General features: G+C 27.6%; 1 protein-coding gene across 8 annotated transcripts; it reads right to left on the bottom strand.

The window, feature by feature from the left end:
* Window positions 1-11259: 11259 nt before the first annotated feature.
* Window positions 11260-17372, bottom strand: LOC129317846 (receptor homology region, transmembrane domain- and RING domain-containing protein 2). Of its 8 annotated transcripts, none has more exons than XM_054962289.1 (6): window positions 16844-17367; window positions 16063-16293; window positions 14987-15391; window positions 12790-12953; window positions 11958-12033; window positions 11260-11546 (listed from the first exon to the last, which is right to left on the bottom strand). In XM_054962289.1, exons 1-6 carry the CDS (start codon window positions 17025-17027, stop codon window positions 11536-11538), a joined length of 1071 nt encoding a protein of 356 aa, XP_054818264.1. In that variant the 5' UTR covers window positions 17028-17367; the 3' UTR covers window positions 11260-11535. The 8 variants fall into 8 exon arrangements, with proteins under 8 accessions (XP_054818264.1, XP_054818249.1, XP_054818243.1 ...); XM_054962274.1 differs by having other exon boundaries at window positions 12545-12953; window positions 16844-17364; XM_054962268.1 differs by lacking the exon at window positions 11958-12033 and having other exon boundaries at window positions 12545-12953; window positions 16844-17365.
* Between the last annotated feature and the right edge of the window lie 485 nt (window positions 17373-17857).

Genomic DNA, 17857 nt, shown 5'->3' with positions numbered 1-17857 from the left:
TATGTATATGTTTTAATATAATATAGCATGGGTGCTTCTTAGGCGACTTTAGATGTCCTGTGAGAATGATGAAAGCTGTATGTGGCATTTCTTGTGTTATCATTACCTATGATCAAAAGTGGCAAAATAAAGTGGATTTAAAAAAAGAAAACTATTTTTAATTAAGTAAATAAATAACACTGTAGTGGCATGCTCCTTAACTTTTTCCTATTTTAAAATGTTATTTTATGTCACTCTCTCATTATTTAATATAAAATAGTCATATAATTTATTTGATCGTATTTTGTTTGATATATAAATATTTGCTATATAACGTATACACTTGGGACATTATTATTCTTTTAAAAATGTAGTTTTTTTAATAAGTATAATTACTATTAGATATATGAATGATTAGAAGATAAATTACAACTAAGTTTGTGAGGTAAATACTTTTAAAGTAATCTAAACTATTTTAATATAAGTGACGAGTCTTAATTTATGATTAATGTAAAACTCTAATGGTTACCATATATATATGTGTGTGTATTTCAATGGGACGACAGGAAGATTTTTTCTTATATCTTTTCTCTACAGTTTGTCTGTTGAAGTGGAAAATTTAACTTAATTTAATCACCGACGATGGGATTTTTTTTTTATAATTTGGTATGATTTTTACAATCAACTATATTCTTTTTCAATTAAATAATTTATATCATTAAAGTGATTCCTAGTTTTTTTTTAATGAACAAAGCTAATTAAAAAGAATTTTGTGACTTACTCTCAATATCTCAAAAAGAAGTGGTCTTTATCATTATTTTCAAGCCTATTCAAAAAATAAATTATGATTAAAATTTAACAATAACTTGTTTCTTATAAATAGGCTTGAAAGTAATTTCAGTGAATGATACTTGTCCCCCCCCAATTCAAAAATATTATCTATAAATTACAAACAATATAAAGGCAAAAGGGAGTAATAAAGGAATTTGGGGGAAAAGCCAGAATCGAGTGCGACAAGGTGAAGTGCTCGTGCGGATGTTTGTTTGTTTGTCTAATTTTCTAGAAATCCAAATTAAACAGCTTCATCACTTTTTTTGATTACACCCCCATGCTTTCATTAAGCATCATGTTGACAAGACCTAAACACTTACCAACTTTTCATTTTAATTCCAAAAGTATATATATTCTTTATTATTATTGTTGTTGTTGTTATTGTTATTGTTTTATTATTATTATTATTATCCTTTACGTAAATAACTCGTTCTATTTTCATTTCTTTCTCAATAATCAATTCCGTTCCTGCCTCTAGACTCTCTATATGTATAGTGTTCACATTTGAATTGCCTCAGCAACGTATGCTTCATCTTGTTCATAATATAGCACATTTAATTTTTAGAAGCTCTGATTTATCTAAAATATATGATATTGATAGTTCTTATATTTTCTTTCTAACTATATCATTAATTTATTTATTATTCATTCTAAAAATTATTTTATTAGAATTTTAATGCTTTTTATTAAGACATTTATACAAGATATTTAATGAAAATATATATATTTTAAAAAATTAAGTTTTCAATTAATTTTTTTAGAACTATAAAATAATTACCAATATCATATATTTTGAATTGAATAGAGTACACACCTATTTTCAGTGTTCTAATTTCCAAAGTTACACTGTTAGAAAGAGAATGCATGTGTGTACATAATAACCCCTCAGTCTTAAATTATAAAACAGCTTTGTAGGTATTTTTTTATTTTAAAATATAAGATAATTTGATAAAAAATAAAATATCATTAATGATATTTTTTTAATATTACTTTTAAGTAAATATAAAATTAAAATAATTATGGTATAATAATTAAGTGTGTAGATTTAAAATTATATCAAATGAAAGACATTTTTTGAAGTATAATTTCTTTAAAAAAATAAATTTATAAAGCATCATTGTCAAGTTGCATTGATAAATGTAATATTATCCCAAATTATCTTATAATTTGAAATAAATCTAATACTTATCCGTACATTTTATACATTTATACTTGTTAATTAATACTCTCTCTATTAAAAAATGTAACACATTTTAATTGAATCTCACCCCTTAATAAAATATTTAATTATTTTTAAAATAATCCTATACACATTTTAATTGAATCTCACCCCTCAATAAAATATTTAATTATTTTTAAAATAATCCTATCTTTTTATATTTAGCCCTATTTAATAGGATGTTTCACCCTAAAATAAATATAAAGTAATTTATTTAATAGAGATATTTTTTAAAAAAAGATAATAATTATATCTTAAAAGACTGAAATTAATATTTTATATTTTTTAATATCTAACCTCTAAAAAAAATTCTATATATTTGGACGAAGGGAGTATTGCTCTCTGGGGATCAATGTGGGGAGGGAAGGGGGATAGACATAAAAACCATAATCTGTCAAACAAAAAATTTTCTCCCTCCCTCTCTAAGTTTATCGGGTGATCCATTTTGTTTACAACTAATGATACAATCAAGCATTCTATCAAAAAATAACACAATCAAGTGTATATCATCATGATTATGTCTTACTTTTCCTTTTTGCCCTTCGTGCTATTTTAATTTATTCTGTTGATTCCATATTACTATATGGTTTGTGTGGACTTCTTTTATTATGAAAAATAACTATATTATTTATGACTTATAAATAATAATCATATAATATAATTTATCATAAAATTTTATATTATACATTGACACATTTAGTTTGTATTTTTTATGAATTTAAAAATTAATTATAATATTTAAGTAAAAGTATACGTTTGGTCCTTTACTTTTCACACAAAGGATTATTTTATTTTGATATTTTAATTTTATAAAACTTCTTTTCAATCCCTTGAACTCTAATACCATCAATTTAATTAACAACAAATGTCAACATTAAATTTTTAAATATTAATAAGATATTATCAAATATTGACCTATTACGTTTATTTTTTTAAAAATAATAATGATTGGTACAAAGAAACATTATTTGATACTAACTTGTTATAATTAGAGAACTTAAAAAATACTTTATAAAATTAAATGATCAAATTAAAATTTTATATAAAGAATGTACACTTTTGATTACTGTCACTTATTATTAATTTTATATTATATATTAATTTATGGATATGAATATCTCAAATTCCAAGCATGTGCCTGTGTGTATATATGGCATAATATCATTTCAATGTAAATATATATATATGTGTGTGTGGATAAGTTTGAAATCGGAGTTTCGCGTACAAGAGTTCAATGGCGTGTCGGTTACTCGTATGAGTTGGTCGCGAGGGAGAAACTTAAGAATACGGTGGGGGCTATGTGCAATTACAAAGGCACTGAAAATTAAATTCGTTATTAAATTAATTAATATATTGATTTAAAAATAAATTATCAAAATTATCATAAGATTGATCATAATCAAAATATTTTACGGAGTCAAAGTACTTGTTAATGATTTATTAGTTTAATCAGACATATTAATTTGAATTTCAATACCATGATAATTATATAAAAAGAATTTTTGAAATTAAAATAAAAATAAAAAATAAAAAAAGTGGTGGAAGAATTGATAGCGTTGCTGGCATCATCATTATCACTACCTTTCTTTTTTTAATCATCAAAGTCGAAATATATTTATTTTTTGCCCACGCCGACAGTTTTCTTGCACCTTAAATATTCCCTCTATTTATAAATATAAAACCCTTTAACTTGTATCCCGGAAAAGATGCTTGGTACAGATTTTGACCATTATATTTATTAGCATTATTATAAGTTGAATTAAATTATTGTACATAAGTTTTTAAATATCGAATCATGTGCGAATAATTTCTCAATTTATAATGCCTTTTTATAAGTTTCTCTGAATTTTCGAATTCATCTAAATAATTCATGGAAGTCATGATAAATTATTTTTGAAAGAGAAAAAAATAAAGAGATTATACATGATTGTTATAAAGCTAATGAAAACTTAAACAACTTGATAAGTGTAAGAGAAACACAAACAGGAAAAAAAAAAGGAAATTAATGATAAATAAATCCATCACTAATGAATAAAATCTGTCAATAATTTTAGATTTAATGACAAACTATCTATTACTAATTTTTTAGTAATAAAAAACATGTCATGCCACACCACGCTAGGTCTCTCTTTCCGCATGTATTATTTTGCGAGTTAAATTGTAATATTTTTTAATTCATAATATGTAAAATTTAACCTATATTACTTAATTGAACACATATATTTTTATATATTTAATACATTGCTATTTAATATGTTGATAATATATATTACCATACACACACTAACACATATAAATATATAAATCAATATATATTATTAATTAATAATATATTATTTAATATCAAGTAATATATATTATGAAAAATAAATGTTTTTGCACATCATTTTATATTATTTATGTTATAATTAAAATATTTTCATATGATAAAATTTTTATTTTTATATTTAAATTTACATAATAAAATAAAAATATTTGTTATTTTTTCTATATCATTTTATATGATATGTTTTGCTTATAATAAGAGGAAAAATTTATTTATTTATTTATTTAATTTGATAATTTTAAATATTATTCTTCTGAATCATTCTATGTATATTATAATTTTTTTATTTTTGTAAACTATTTAAACACATATTACTAATTATTTAATTAAAAATATCCATTATTAATATAAATATTTAATGACATAAATTAGTGACAGCTTTAAATCTATCACTAAATTTATAAAATTTGACAATATTTTATATTTGTCACTAATCTGTTATCAATTTATATAATTACTGACCGATTTCAATCTGTCATAAAGTTTCCTTCACTAATATGCTCGATTCATCACTAAACATCCGTAACCAATTTTAATTTTTTTGGTAGTGAAAATAAAGAGAAGAAATGGGAGAGAATTCTTCTTATTGAATCCAAAATTACAAGTAGCTCATACATGATTTTTTTTATTTATAGACTTCTTATAGAGTAACCCAAAAATTAACATAAGAAAAACAATATAATCTATCAATTAATGATTATTTTTTACCAATTTATCAATTTAATTATAATCTATATGACCAAAACATTTCAAGCTTACTTCAATATAGGATTAATGTTCTTAACAGGATTTAATTATTAAATTACCGTTTCATAAAATAATTCATGTTAATAGAAAGCCATTTAAAAATTATTAAATAATCAGTAGTAACAGAAGACTAGTAATGACTCCCTTCTACTTCATGTAATAATTAACAATTTTTCCACTCTTTCATGTTAAAAATTATGATTGTATAACTAATAGATTTATGTGTAGAAATTTGGTACTAATCTTTCACAATTTACTGCTTATTACATAATAATTTGTAATTGATATTTCAACTTTCATGCTGAAATATTTTTAGGAAAAAAGTAATTAAAATAATTTCATTTCCTTATCTGTTATCAAGGGCCTTCCTTCTCTCCATTAAACCAAACGAGGGGTTAAAATTCATAAAATATAAAAAACTTTCAAATTTGAAAATTTTCAGAAAATTCTCTTTAGAATTTAGTCTAAAATTAAGTTTTATTATCCCCCCAAAAAAATCTAATTGAATTATAAAAATAAAAGCTGAAAATAATATGATATCGTCAATAATTTAAACGTGACAAATATTATGATATTATTTTAATATATATGAATAAAGAAATACAATTTCAATTCCTCTCTGTCGCAATTTTTTTAATTTACTAATGACAATAAAGAAATTATTATTATATTAAATTTAGTGGAGTCCTTTTCTGTAATCATTTATTATATAGACAGCATTGCCGCATTCAATTAGCGCGTTGTATTATACATCACTTGAAGGTGACTATTGAACTACTAGTGATACTTATTTTATTTTTAATTGGTACTTTTATTTATGAATGTATAATAGACCTATATTTTTTCCACGAACTGAATATTTTCTCACCACACTTTGATTGAATTGAAGGGCTCAGTGTTTCACTCTTTTCAAGCTAGTGGGCATAAAGCAGCATCAAAAGAAGAAACCAACAAATTCAAACCCATAATTAGGTGTATGGCTACTCATTTTATTGAGTGAAAAATAACATTTTCTTTTTGAGCAAAGAGTGAAAAAAAGAAACCAACAACTTTTTTTTTTGAGTGAAAAATAACGTTTAACGGCTCATATTTTAAACATTATAAGTTAAATTATTTTTAAAAATATCGTTATTTTAAAGGGCTAGAAGGTAAATTCTCTCTTAAACTATAAGTACATAAATATTTGGGATTTTGAACTAGTTTTTGATATAATATTCTCCTTTAACATTTCAAAAAAGTACAATATTCCCTTTACCCATAACAAATATTAATTTTAACCATTAATTAATTAAATAATTATAAAAAAGACTTAAAAATTATAGAAAAAATATCAAAACAATGATAAAAAATTTGTATTTGGTATTTTTCTATAATTTTTAAATTTTTTATGGTGTTTTATTAACTAATAATCAAAGTTATTTGTTAACGATAAATATAATATTGCACCATTTTAAAAAGGTTAAAGAGAAACATTATACTGAAAATAATTTTAAAGTAACACACACTTCTAGATCTATTGTTTAAGAATAAATTTTCTATTTAATCCTATTTTAAATAACAAGGTAGTTATTTTATCTTAAACAACTTATCAATAAATATTTTTTTAAATTATACTTTTGACTTTTGAGTATTTTGATAGCAATTCTTTTGGTCAAATGTAATAATAATTTATTTTAGGTTTGCCAACACCATTAACAAATATTAATTTTGATCATTAATTAATTAAAAAATTATAAAAAAAGACTTAAAAATTATATAAAAAGATCAAAAAATTATAAAAAATGATCTTAATTAATATTAGTTGTCATATTGAGTCTTTTTTTATAAATTTTTTTGTCAATAAATAATCAAAGTTAACATTTATTAATAATAAGGGTAATATTTTATCATGTTAAAAGGTTAAAGGAAAACATCATATCAAAAATAACTTTAAAGTAACATACGCTATTGGATCTATAATTTAAAGATAAATTTATTCTTTAACCCTATTTAAATAATATAATTGTTATTTTATCTTTAAAAACTTATCAACAAATATTTTTTTATTAACACTTTTGACTTTTGAGTATTTTGATGGCAATTCTTTTGATTAAATATAGGATAAATGGATAAAAATACTTATAAAATTATTGGTCAGGAGTATCGAGTAACTTAAAGTGAGAAAAAAAATAAAAATGCTCATAACATTATTTAAGTTGGTACAAGAGTGACCAATTCATTAAATTTTTCAAATATTGATCATTTTGCTGATACTTAAGTAGATATTGACCATTTTTTCACTAATATGAATTAAAAAAAGAGTAAAAATACTCACAAAATCATTGGTTAAGGGCATCTAGTCTAAAATAAGAAAAAAGGCAAAAATATCTATAATTACTTTAGTAGGTGCAGTAGTGACTAATCTATATATATTTCTTTCCATCTAGTGATACCCTTAACAAAATTTTAAACATTTCTCAAGCGGAGGCTTCTTAGAGAAATTTTGATGACCAAGCACGATTTTCTACAACTCTCTCAACTAAGCATTAAACCTGAGCCACTGAGTTGGCTGAAAGAGATGTGATGTTACAAATGAAGTTGGAAAGAAAATTGAGTTGTAGAGAACTTCCTTTGCCAATTTGGATGATCAAGAAGAAGTTTTAATGGTCTAAGAATTTTAAAAAAGCAAGTGATTAAACTTATTGTTTGATCAAAATGATATTTTTCTACTGTCCAAACTAGAGCCTCAAGTTAAGACTTGTTATCATACGATGATCAATTAGCCTTCATGAATTTTTGCCTAAGAATATGTTTTAGTACACATAAGCAAAAAAATGGTCAATTTCTATTTACATGTCAATCAAACAGTCTATGGTTGAGGGATTTGATTGATTAATTACTATTATATCTATTAAAATAATGCTATGGATATTTTTATCTTTTTTCTTACTTTAGATTTCATGGGTATTTTTGTCTCCTTTTTATTAGTCCACATTGGCCAAAAAAATGGTCAATGTTTGCTTAGATATTAGTTAAGTGGTCAATGTTTGAAAGATTTAACGGATTAATCACTCTTACATCAATTTAGGTAATATCATATGTATTTTTATTTTTTTTTTACTTTAGGTTACGACATGCTCTTGGCTGACGACCTCATAAATATTTTTGTCCCTTTGCATGCAATAATCATTTATTTTAGTTTTGCTCTAAGTTCTTTTAAATGTAATATTAGTTTTGATTATTCTAGGAAAATAAGAAATAATTATCATTTTAAACATTCTCTACTTTAAATTTTTTAAAACCTGAATCTTTATATCTTATTTTTTAAAAAAATCAAATTATCTTGACAACTAACCACACAAAAAGGTTTGTATACATTTGAATTTATAAAAAGTTGCAAGTCATTTAACTCGAAAATGTTATACTTTATCCAAGTAAAAAAATAGTACTCCCTCTATTAAAAAATATAATATATTTTTTGATGAGTTGGATACTCAAAAATATAAGATATTTTTATTCTTTTGAGGTGTAATCATTACAATTTTTTCAAAAGTGCTCCTATTAATGAATAATTTTATATTTATTATAGGATATTTAATAAGGATAAATATGAAAAGATAAGGTTAATTTAAAAATATATAACTATTTTATTGAGGGGTAAGATTCAGTTAAAAATATCTTATATTTTTTAATGGAGGGGTATGTTTTTACTTTTTTTGGGTTTGATAAATAGCATAGAAAGCATGCTAATTTGTATTTAATTTGCTTATTATGATCATCACAAGGGTATACAAGGGTGATGTTATGTTGATGCAATTACTATATTGGATGGACACGTTACGGAGCTAAGAAAAATATGATAAATATTTTTTATGAAAGAGATAAACAAAACAAGGGAGAATTAGAAGAATTTCGCGAAAAATTTCAGGATTAAAATTATAAATATTTTAAATACAGTAGTTTTTTATTTTTAAAAAGTTGATCGTGAGTTTAAAAAAATTAATAATAAGTTTATACTTCCCAACATTCATAACTTCTTTAGATCTTTATATTTAAATATTTTATTATCGGGGTCTATAAATGTAGTTTTTAATTTTTTTCCCATCTCTTATCTCAATTATGAGAAGGGCAATTTACTTATATATATTTTTTAAAAGGAATAAATCACAATACTATCAACATTTAAATGATAAAGAAGGGGAAGAATTTCATCTTAGGATCCTGGATGTAGCATATATCCGCTGTTTGTTAAACTTATAAAATTAATTATATTATTTATAAAAAAAGTTATTTTACTTATTGATTCTCTTATATTACTTGTTACATCTAGTATAGTCTGATTAACATGATTACTAATTTTAGTGGCAGAATTAGGACTCCGAGTCAGGGAATGCAAAATAATTTAACAAAAAATTAATTTTTTTTAAAAAATAATAATTATGTAAGGACTAAAATTGTAATAACATAAATAATTTTATCATTATTTTTTATTTTAAAAAATTATATTGAATAAATTGATATGATCTTTTGTTGTAAATATACTCTTTATATCTTATCTAGATCATTAAAATATTATATATCTAATAAATTTTTGAATTTAAATATTTTTCATTTAATTCAGAGGGTGCAAAATACCAAGAATAAAAGGTGTAAAGTTATAAATTTTATATACCCCACTTATAATTTTTTTCAAAGCAAGGGGGTGCAAATGCGTCCCCTCAAGTCAACATGACTCTACCAATGACTAATTCTTAAGAAGACTAATTAATTATTGAGCTTTACTTGTTTGTTACTTTACATTACTTGCTACCTCTATAACTTTATATGTGAAGTTCATATGGTGAGCCCCAAACCCTAAACTTTAAACGGTAACTCCATAACTTTATGTGTGAAATCCATGTGTTGAGTTAAATGTATTATTTTTTAACGTATTAGCATAACTTATAAAATCAATTACATTACTTATTAAAAACTTTACTTATTAATTTTCTTGTTTAGTTGTTATATTGCAACATTTTATAAGAAGGATATTTTGATAATTTCATTTTACAATTTTATTTCAATTCAGGCCTAATATATTGCAATGAGATTTCAAATAATGTTAGGGCTGGTTTGAAAATATGTCATGACCATGGTCTTAGATGAAATTCTGCCATAAAAAAAATGAGATCAAATATAAAGGTCGTCAATCTCTCTCATAACTTAAGTCTTCACATCAATCCCGATCTGTCATGTTAATTACTAAAAATGTTTCAAGTAAAAGTTGCCATTTTCATTTCTTCGAGACAATTTATATTTGGGGAAAGATTGATAAATTCTTTTGAAATAAAAAGATAATAATTTAGTCTTACAAAATGTGATGATAATAGTAAGGTTTCGGAGGATTTTTTTTTTAGATTAAAATTTTTGCATGAAATTATTTTAGTATCCCTTTGCAATTTAGAAAGTTGTAATTTTCTAAATTGTTTTAATTATTGATAGAACCAAACTTGTGAATACTTATACCAAACTAATAAATGATATAAAATTAGTTTAACTTTGCTAATAAAAAATTATAATTTTTTAAATTTCTTTAATTATTGGTGAAACCAAATTTGCGAATACTTACATTAAACTTGTGAATTGTAAACCATATAAAATTAGTTGAACTTTGCTGATTGAAGAAAATTGTTGATAAAAAGTTATGATCTCTTAAATCATTTCAGTCATGTTGAACAAAACTTATAAATCTTTATACCAAACTTGAAAATTATATAAAATTAGTTGTAGTGGGTACATTAGAAATTTTAATTTCTTGAAACCCTGCTGTCATTATTACATTTCATGTGTCCAAATTATTATTTTTCTATTTTAGAGGTATTTATCTATCATTCTCACATTTATATTTGACCATTTAATTAATTCTGAAAATAAATAAAGAAAACTTAAAAGGGACATTTTCCTGTCTCCTACGACGTTGAAGGACGCTGCAGAGACACAAGCCTATTTGTGAAGGCAGGCAATGTTTAAAGAACTTATTCTCATATAATTATGATTATAATACTAACAACAAAAGGCTTTATAAAATATATCCCTTTTGTTTGGCCTACATGAACTTTCCCATCTCTTGGATCTCAAGAACCTTGCAACTGACGGGAGTCCTGTGTGTCAAAACTGCCAAATGATCGGGTAACGTGAATAAGAAAAAAACATTCTTTTTAAAAAAGCTGCTCACAAATGGATCCGGTAATGCTTAAGTTTAACCCAGTACTCAACTCGTCAAATAAAAAAAAAAAAAAACGTTTCAACCATTAGTGGGCCAAGAATTAGGGCTTTCTAAAGCCCATTAAGCTTCTATACATATTGAAAAGGCTTGCACTTGTGAAAACCAAGATTGTCCAAGTGTCACTCTTTGGCAGTTAGAATTCATGTTTGGGAGCAATTACCATTGTATATTTGTAGCTCCATGTGCTTTCTATGTATTTCCTGTTCATAAAAATATAAGGAAGATAAATGAGTGCCTTTTACTTTCACCTGTTTATGGATTTCAGAATAGCTAGTGAAGATGCACATTCACTAAACAATGAGGGAAAGAGGAAAATAAATTGGCTGTTTCTAAGGTTCAAAACTAACAACAGAGGCTAACATATCAACAAAATAATCACCCAAAAATTTCATGTGGATTATCAATACTCATCTCTGTGCTCAGCACAAAAACTTCCATGAATCACATAACCTGTCATCATTTTGGAACCAGATTCTCTCTAGTGATTTACTTACATTACAGGTATATGCAGGTGCATGTGAAAATGAGAACATCGGTGAATATGTCCCAAGTAAAAAATTGATGTGAGAAGGTATTATAGTACACATAAGAAAAAGACGAGAGAAAATCACCAGGAGAGAAACTCTGCCCAGCTGATAAAACTATTAAACAATCAGAACATACTGAATTAATACCACTGCAGTTTTTCTGTACAGGCCAAACATTTTCTCGTGTTAGCAGTCAACTATAATTCAAAAACCAAGAGTATGACATAGTGAATATCAACCCAAATTTGCAGCGACCTAGGCAACCACATCAACCTGAAAATGCAACAACATCAACCAGAATAAAACAAACATCACACAGTGATGTCACAATGTACACCCCACATGAAGAAATGGATTGAGAGATGTGACCACATCATGACTCGAGCAGTATGATGGGATGGAAGCAGATCAGTAGTTGTAACATGGTAACCAACTATCTGATTTAGAGGTAATGAGAATTGCAAAGGTTACTTGATGTCTCTTTCTCATGACTATCTGCAAATGCGGTGCACACCTCATTAACTCAGCATTCTGGAAGGGATTGTGCAGAAGCAAATGGAGAAAAACTCGCAGCTGATCCACTATAATGAAGGGGGTGATGACGATGACTAGAAGAACCAATATAACTTGCTGAAACATTAATTGGACTTCGAATATGTGGGGACAAGTACCTCGAGTTCATAGATGACATTGATGGGTAACCCATAGAATGTGGAGAATTCAAATGAGAAGCTTGAGATCTTTGGGATGCATTCCTAAGATCTACTGAGCTTCGACTGACACTCATGAAGGGAGAGTGGTGGTGGGACCTAAGTGATGGGTGAATGTAGGGTGTACTGGCCACAGAATGGTTCCAAGAAACAGACGGGGACTGTGCAATTTGTATGGCAGAAGATGATGCTAAAGATGATCTCACAGATGATGCTACAGAGGATGCTGCAGATGCTGGGCCAGATGAAAGCAAAGGCGTGGATTCTGAAGGTGGAGGATCAGCTAGACCAGTTCTTGCATCACGCTTACAAACTGGACAAAAGGTTCTCCATGAAGTAAGCCAAGAATCCACACAAGCAGCATGAAACTCTGTCAAGAAGTAATAAGAAATACGAAATTCTTGGTTAAACTACATAATGAAATCATATTTTCATACGTATGTAATGTATTTATATCAAACTATATCAAACAACTAACAATACACAGAATAATCACACATTGCTAAAGACCACTACAAGGGGAGAAAACCCCAAGCCATTGATATATCTGTTTTTTTTTATTTTTTATAAATAGAAATATGAACATATCATTGCTTGAAAACTAGAACAATACAAAAGAAAAGAGCAAGAAATCTTTCATCACCACATCTGAAGGAAAGATGGTTTTATATCAAAGATATTCTTTAAGTTATTCAAGTCATGACATCTCTGAGCTAAGCTATTAGCTATACTATTGCAATATCTATACATGAAATTGATAGAAATATTCCAGTCTCTGTTCACCATACATTAACACAATAAGACAGTGATGTCCTGGATTTAAGAATGCAATGACCAAATTAGAAGAGCATGGATCAAATAACAAGAATCAACACAAAGAAGCTCGAATTGAGAATATTTGTTCCTAAAAAAGGATTAAAATAGTCTCCTCGATTTCCAGTGAGATCATACCAAAACGGTACATATAAACAAATAACCACAAGGAGCACTCAGACTATTTGATTCATCAACCCTCCAATAATCAAATTCATATCCCTGTTACAAGTCAAACACCATGTTTCCATATACAGGTTCATTTGCTTCAAATTTGATTGACTTGTAGCAGATGCCAAGGCCAACTAAAAGACATTTTTCATGATTTGTTGCCTTGTTCTATTGCAAGGCATTTCCAGCTATTTGGCTAAAGCACCCAGACATAGGAGTAATTTTTCTTGTGCTTAAATTTATTTTAAACTGAAGATAGGAAGCAAAATTGTATTTGCATGTGCAGCACTGGGAAGTATATAGTTTTTCAAGTTAGAATTTAAAGAAAAAATAATAATAAATAAATAAATAAATAACAAGCCTTCACAGCATACCCCAACATTTTTATCGGATTAGATTCATATGATACTATCAGAAATCTTCATGGGGTTCATATAAATGTGCGATTAGATTTTCGGGCTTCCTCCTTCAGTTTTTTTTTCTTCATATCATTAATTTCTTCTGTTTGGAGTAAGATTATCCTAAGTAGGCCCCTTCTAACATTGCGATTTTCTAAATGGATCGATCTTCTATCAACTTGGAAAAAAGGGTCCAAATTTCCAATTAGCCAGGTATGACGCACCGCAACGTGGAGTTACAGACATCTGTAGGGGTAAATGAGAGATACTCATGCCAAAATAGCGAATGTATAGAGTAAGTTTGGATAATGATGTTCATGAGCTCCTATATTTCTTTTCATTGTATGCAAAACAATGACAGAAGCCAACATATGAACATACTATCCCACTAGAACACTGGAGACAACTCAGAGAAATGAAAGATGAAAAATTACACCTGTAAACAGAAGAAAATTCAGGAAAAATATGAAGAAAAGGGCAATGTAAAACAATTCATGACAAGCTACCAACTTATAACAATTAACAGATCTATCCAATACATGCTTAATCTTCAAAATCTAAAGAGAAATGGCTGGAAGACGTCTTAGAAGAATTTAATTACTAAAAGTTAAAAAGTTACACTTGCAAGCTGAAGACAATCTAGGAAAAATATAAAGAAGAGGGTGATCTAAAACTATTCACGACAAGCTGCTGACTTCTGACCATCGTATGCACTACATGCTTAATCTTCAATGAACTCTAAGAGGAATGGCTGGGAAGATAGCAATAAAAAGCTTGATGACCATCCTTATTTTGGCCGGTGATACATCATAACTCATAAGTTTACACCACACAGCAGACTATCACAGATATGAAGCACGGAACAAAAGATTTAGTAATCTACCCACCAAACTACATGCAGATTCTACCAGAACAACACTCCAACCACAAAATCTTCCCCTAAGTTACACCAGATCAACTGACTAAAACAACTTTGTTGAAAACAACGAAGCTGAGAAAGAAATCAAATGGAAAGACTTACTGTGACAGCAGGGCAGAATCCTGAGCTTCTCTCCAACACAATAGTCTTCAAGGCATATTGCACATGTCATTGATGTGCAGTTATCCTCTAAAACAGAGGTAAATATCAAACTAGGCATTGCTTTCACTAGGCGACTACTCATGCCATGAAACTCCCGAACACGAGAAGCCTGAGGCCTTTCTCTTCGTATGCGATGCCTCCGGACAAAGAAACAAGTAGCCAGAACTGCCGACATTGCTAGCAGGGAAATGAATGAAATTGCCATGATAGACCATGCTGAGTTTTCAAAGCTTGGAATTAGCCACACTTCAATGTTAGTCAGTCCAACATATCTTTTCAATATTTCACCTGAGGCTTTAGCAACAAATACAGCATGTATTTTTATACCACCTGAATTTCCTGCCACTGAATTTGAAAGAAAATTAAAATTCTAAAGTCTGATGCATGTGAAACCAATGCACGCACAAATACATATTTATAAAATAGAAACAGAAATTATTCAACAATAAGGATCTCAAACAGAATTTCCTTGAGAAATGGATTCCAAACAGAAATATTGACAGCCACATATTGTGGAAACTATGCGTTTAGGAAAACATCAGATCTAAATATAGTACCTTAAGGAAGAGAAAGATTTAGCAGGACATGTTCTCCTCACGCATGATAATTTCCAAAGATATTTAGAATAATACACAATACTGTGCTTTTGAGGCATTCAATTCTCAAATGTGAAAAATTGAAATTAACATTTTCGTAGTTCATGGATATGGCAAAAATTTACTGCTGCTTATATCAGCCATGATACATATTAAAATTGGCACGCATATAATGGAGAGATTTTCAAGTGCTATATACATTCCAAGTGAAGTGACATCATATCAAAAACCTTTGTTTGGGGCAATTCCTATAAGCAACATTATAAACTCATTTTCACAGTTAGAATATTTGTAAATGTTGGCTAGATTCTCTAATTTGTAAAATGCCCTTTTACCACAAGGAACTAGTGTATGATGAAATCACAACTTCAGGTAGAACATGAAGCCACAAAATGCCAAAACAAGGGAATTGGTCATTACTTGAAACTAAGACTCCATCGTCTTCATTATCATAGACAATTGCAGCTTTGAAGCCAGCCTTTTGTGCTCTTCTGACTTTCTCTTCAAAGCTACACCCCCCTCTAACTATTAAAACAAAAGGTGAACTTGTATTTGAATGCAGTTCAACTTTATTTGTCAGTTCTGTACATGCATCAACCGGCTCTGCAATATACAAGACACCACATTCTCCAGAACCTTTCATCGCTGGAGCTGAAATCAAAATGTCTTTCATGTCAAGAGATAGATAGATAGATAGATAGATAGATAGATATAGAGAGAGAGATTTAAATACACCACATACAAAACAACTTATTGACTTTCTTCTCCAGTCCAAGAAACACAAAGCCAGTCAAACAAGAGGATAGCGCTGACTTTGTAACAACAGGCATATGATTCAAACAAGTTTAACTAAAACAGGTAGTTCCTTACATAAATAATGACAAAAGTGTTTACTACTTGTTATCCTATAATCTTACAGCATCTTTCAACAACCATTTCCATATTTCCTCCTTTTTCTCACTTTTTCTGTTCGCTCCACAAACCAACTTACCCCTTTTTCCTTTCAGATAAGCGTCTAAAGTCAATACATAAAAACTTCTATGTTCAAATTCCAATATCTCGATCCCAGGAACCAATCTACAATCAGCTTCAACCCCATCGAGTTTATCAGAAAGCATCCGTACTCCTAGCTCATCTGAATTCCCAGTCCCAAAGAGAATATCTAGTAGAAAAGGAAACAACAAAAGCCCAGCAAACTTACCAAAATTAGCTTCAATGTCGTCGAAGGATAGAGTGACGTTGTTCCCAATCAGAACCACCTTGGCCACCGCCATATAGCATGAAGTCGTCACAGAGAAGAATAAAAGCACAAGAAGATTCATCGTCCTCATCGAAGTAAACATGTCGAATCGCAAAAAAGACAAAAAATGATCGGTAAAACTCATCCAGACGAGAAAGATGGGATTGTTCTTAGGGTTTAGGAGATAAAATACTGCGAAATGGATACATCCGCTTCCATCTCAGAAGAATCAAATGAATCTTCTATTCATTGATGATATTGCTGCTACCTGTATCAAATTGATTGATCTCTTGACATAAAAAAAGGTAGATTTTGAAGACAAGGAATCCGATTTTTGCAGATAATGATGTTTGTTATTCGAATGGTAATTACGAAACACGATTTTAATCAGAAAACCAAAAATATCATCATAACAAAAAATATATATATGTATGTATACGTATACGTAGATATTATTTTTGTTGACCTGCTATATAGACATAAAATTTTGCAAAAATGGCAAATTCCATGTGAGGCCGCCAAAGGAACTAGATTAGTCTAAAGAGGTCGCGTAGGTACGACCTGAATGGCTGAAAGAGAAAGAAATCAAAATAATCAATGATTGTTAATTAAGGAGATAACGAGATAAAATCGATTACTTGTTTATGGGCCCTTTATTTAAGATTAAAAAAACTATTTTTAATTTTTTAAAGAATTTGTAAAGAATATATTTTTATAGAGATTTTATAAAAATCATATATTATTTTATGTTTATATACATTAATAAAAAATAATTATTATTTAATATTTTGATATTTTATAATATTTTTTGAATCTATGCTTATGAAAAATAATTTATTATTTTATTATTTTAAATTTTATGATATCTTCGCATGGTATCTCCATATTTTATGATATTTTCTCTCATCTACAATGTCAAAATATTTTCAGAGGATAATCAAGTAAAATAATGGTTAAGATGTAAAAATATTCAAA

Source organism: Prosopis cineraria, unplaced genomic scaffold (assembly GCF_029017545.1).
Source record: "Prosopis cineraria cultivar Desert tree isolate PC_DT_omini unplaced genomic scaffold, ASM2901754v1 PC1, whole genome shotgun sequence".
Lineage (NCBI taxonomy): Eukaryota > Viridiplantae > Streptophyta > Magnoliopsida > Fabales > Fabaceae > Prosopis > Prosopis cineraria.
The sequence above is the reverse complement of the archived record's forward strand: the minus strand, read 5'-3'. Positions and strand labels throughout refer to the sequence as shown.

Excerpts from the sequence above, each read along its gene's own strand:
- LOC129317846 (XM_054962262.1), bottom strand. The coding sequence starts at position 17,027 with ATGAGTTTTACCGATCATTTTTTGTCTTTTTTGCGATTCGACATGTTT. Across the intron at positions 16,294-16,843 it reads CGACATTGAAGCTAATTTTG|CTCCAGCGATGAAAGGTTCT; the intron begins GTAAGTTTGCTG and ends TTTTGATTTCAG. Across the intron at positions 15,392-16,062 it reads CGATGGAGTCTTAGTTTCAA|TGGCAGGAAATTCAGGTGGT; the intron begins GTAATGACCAAT and ends TTTCAAATTCAG.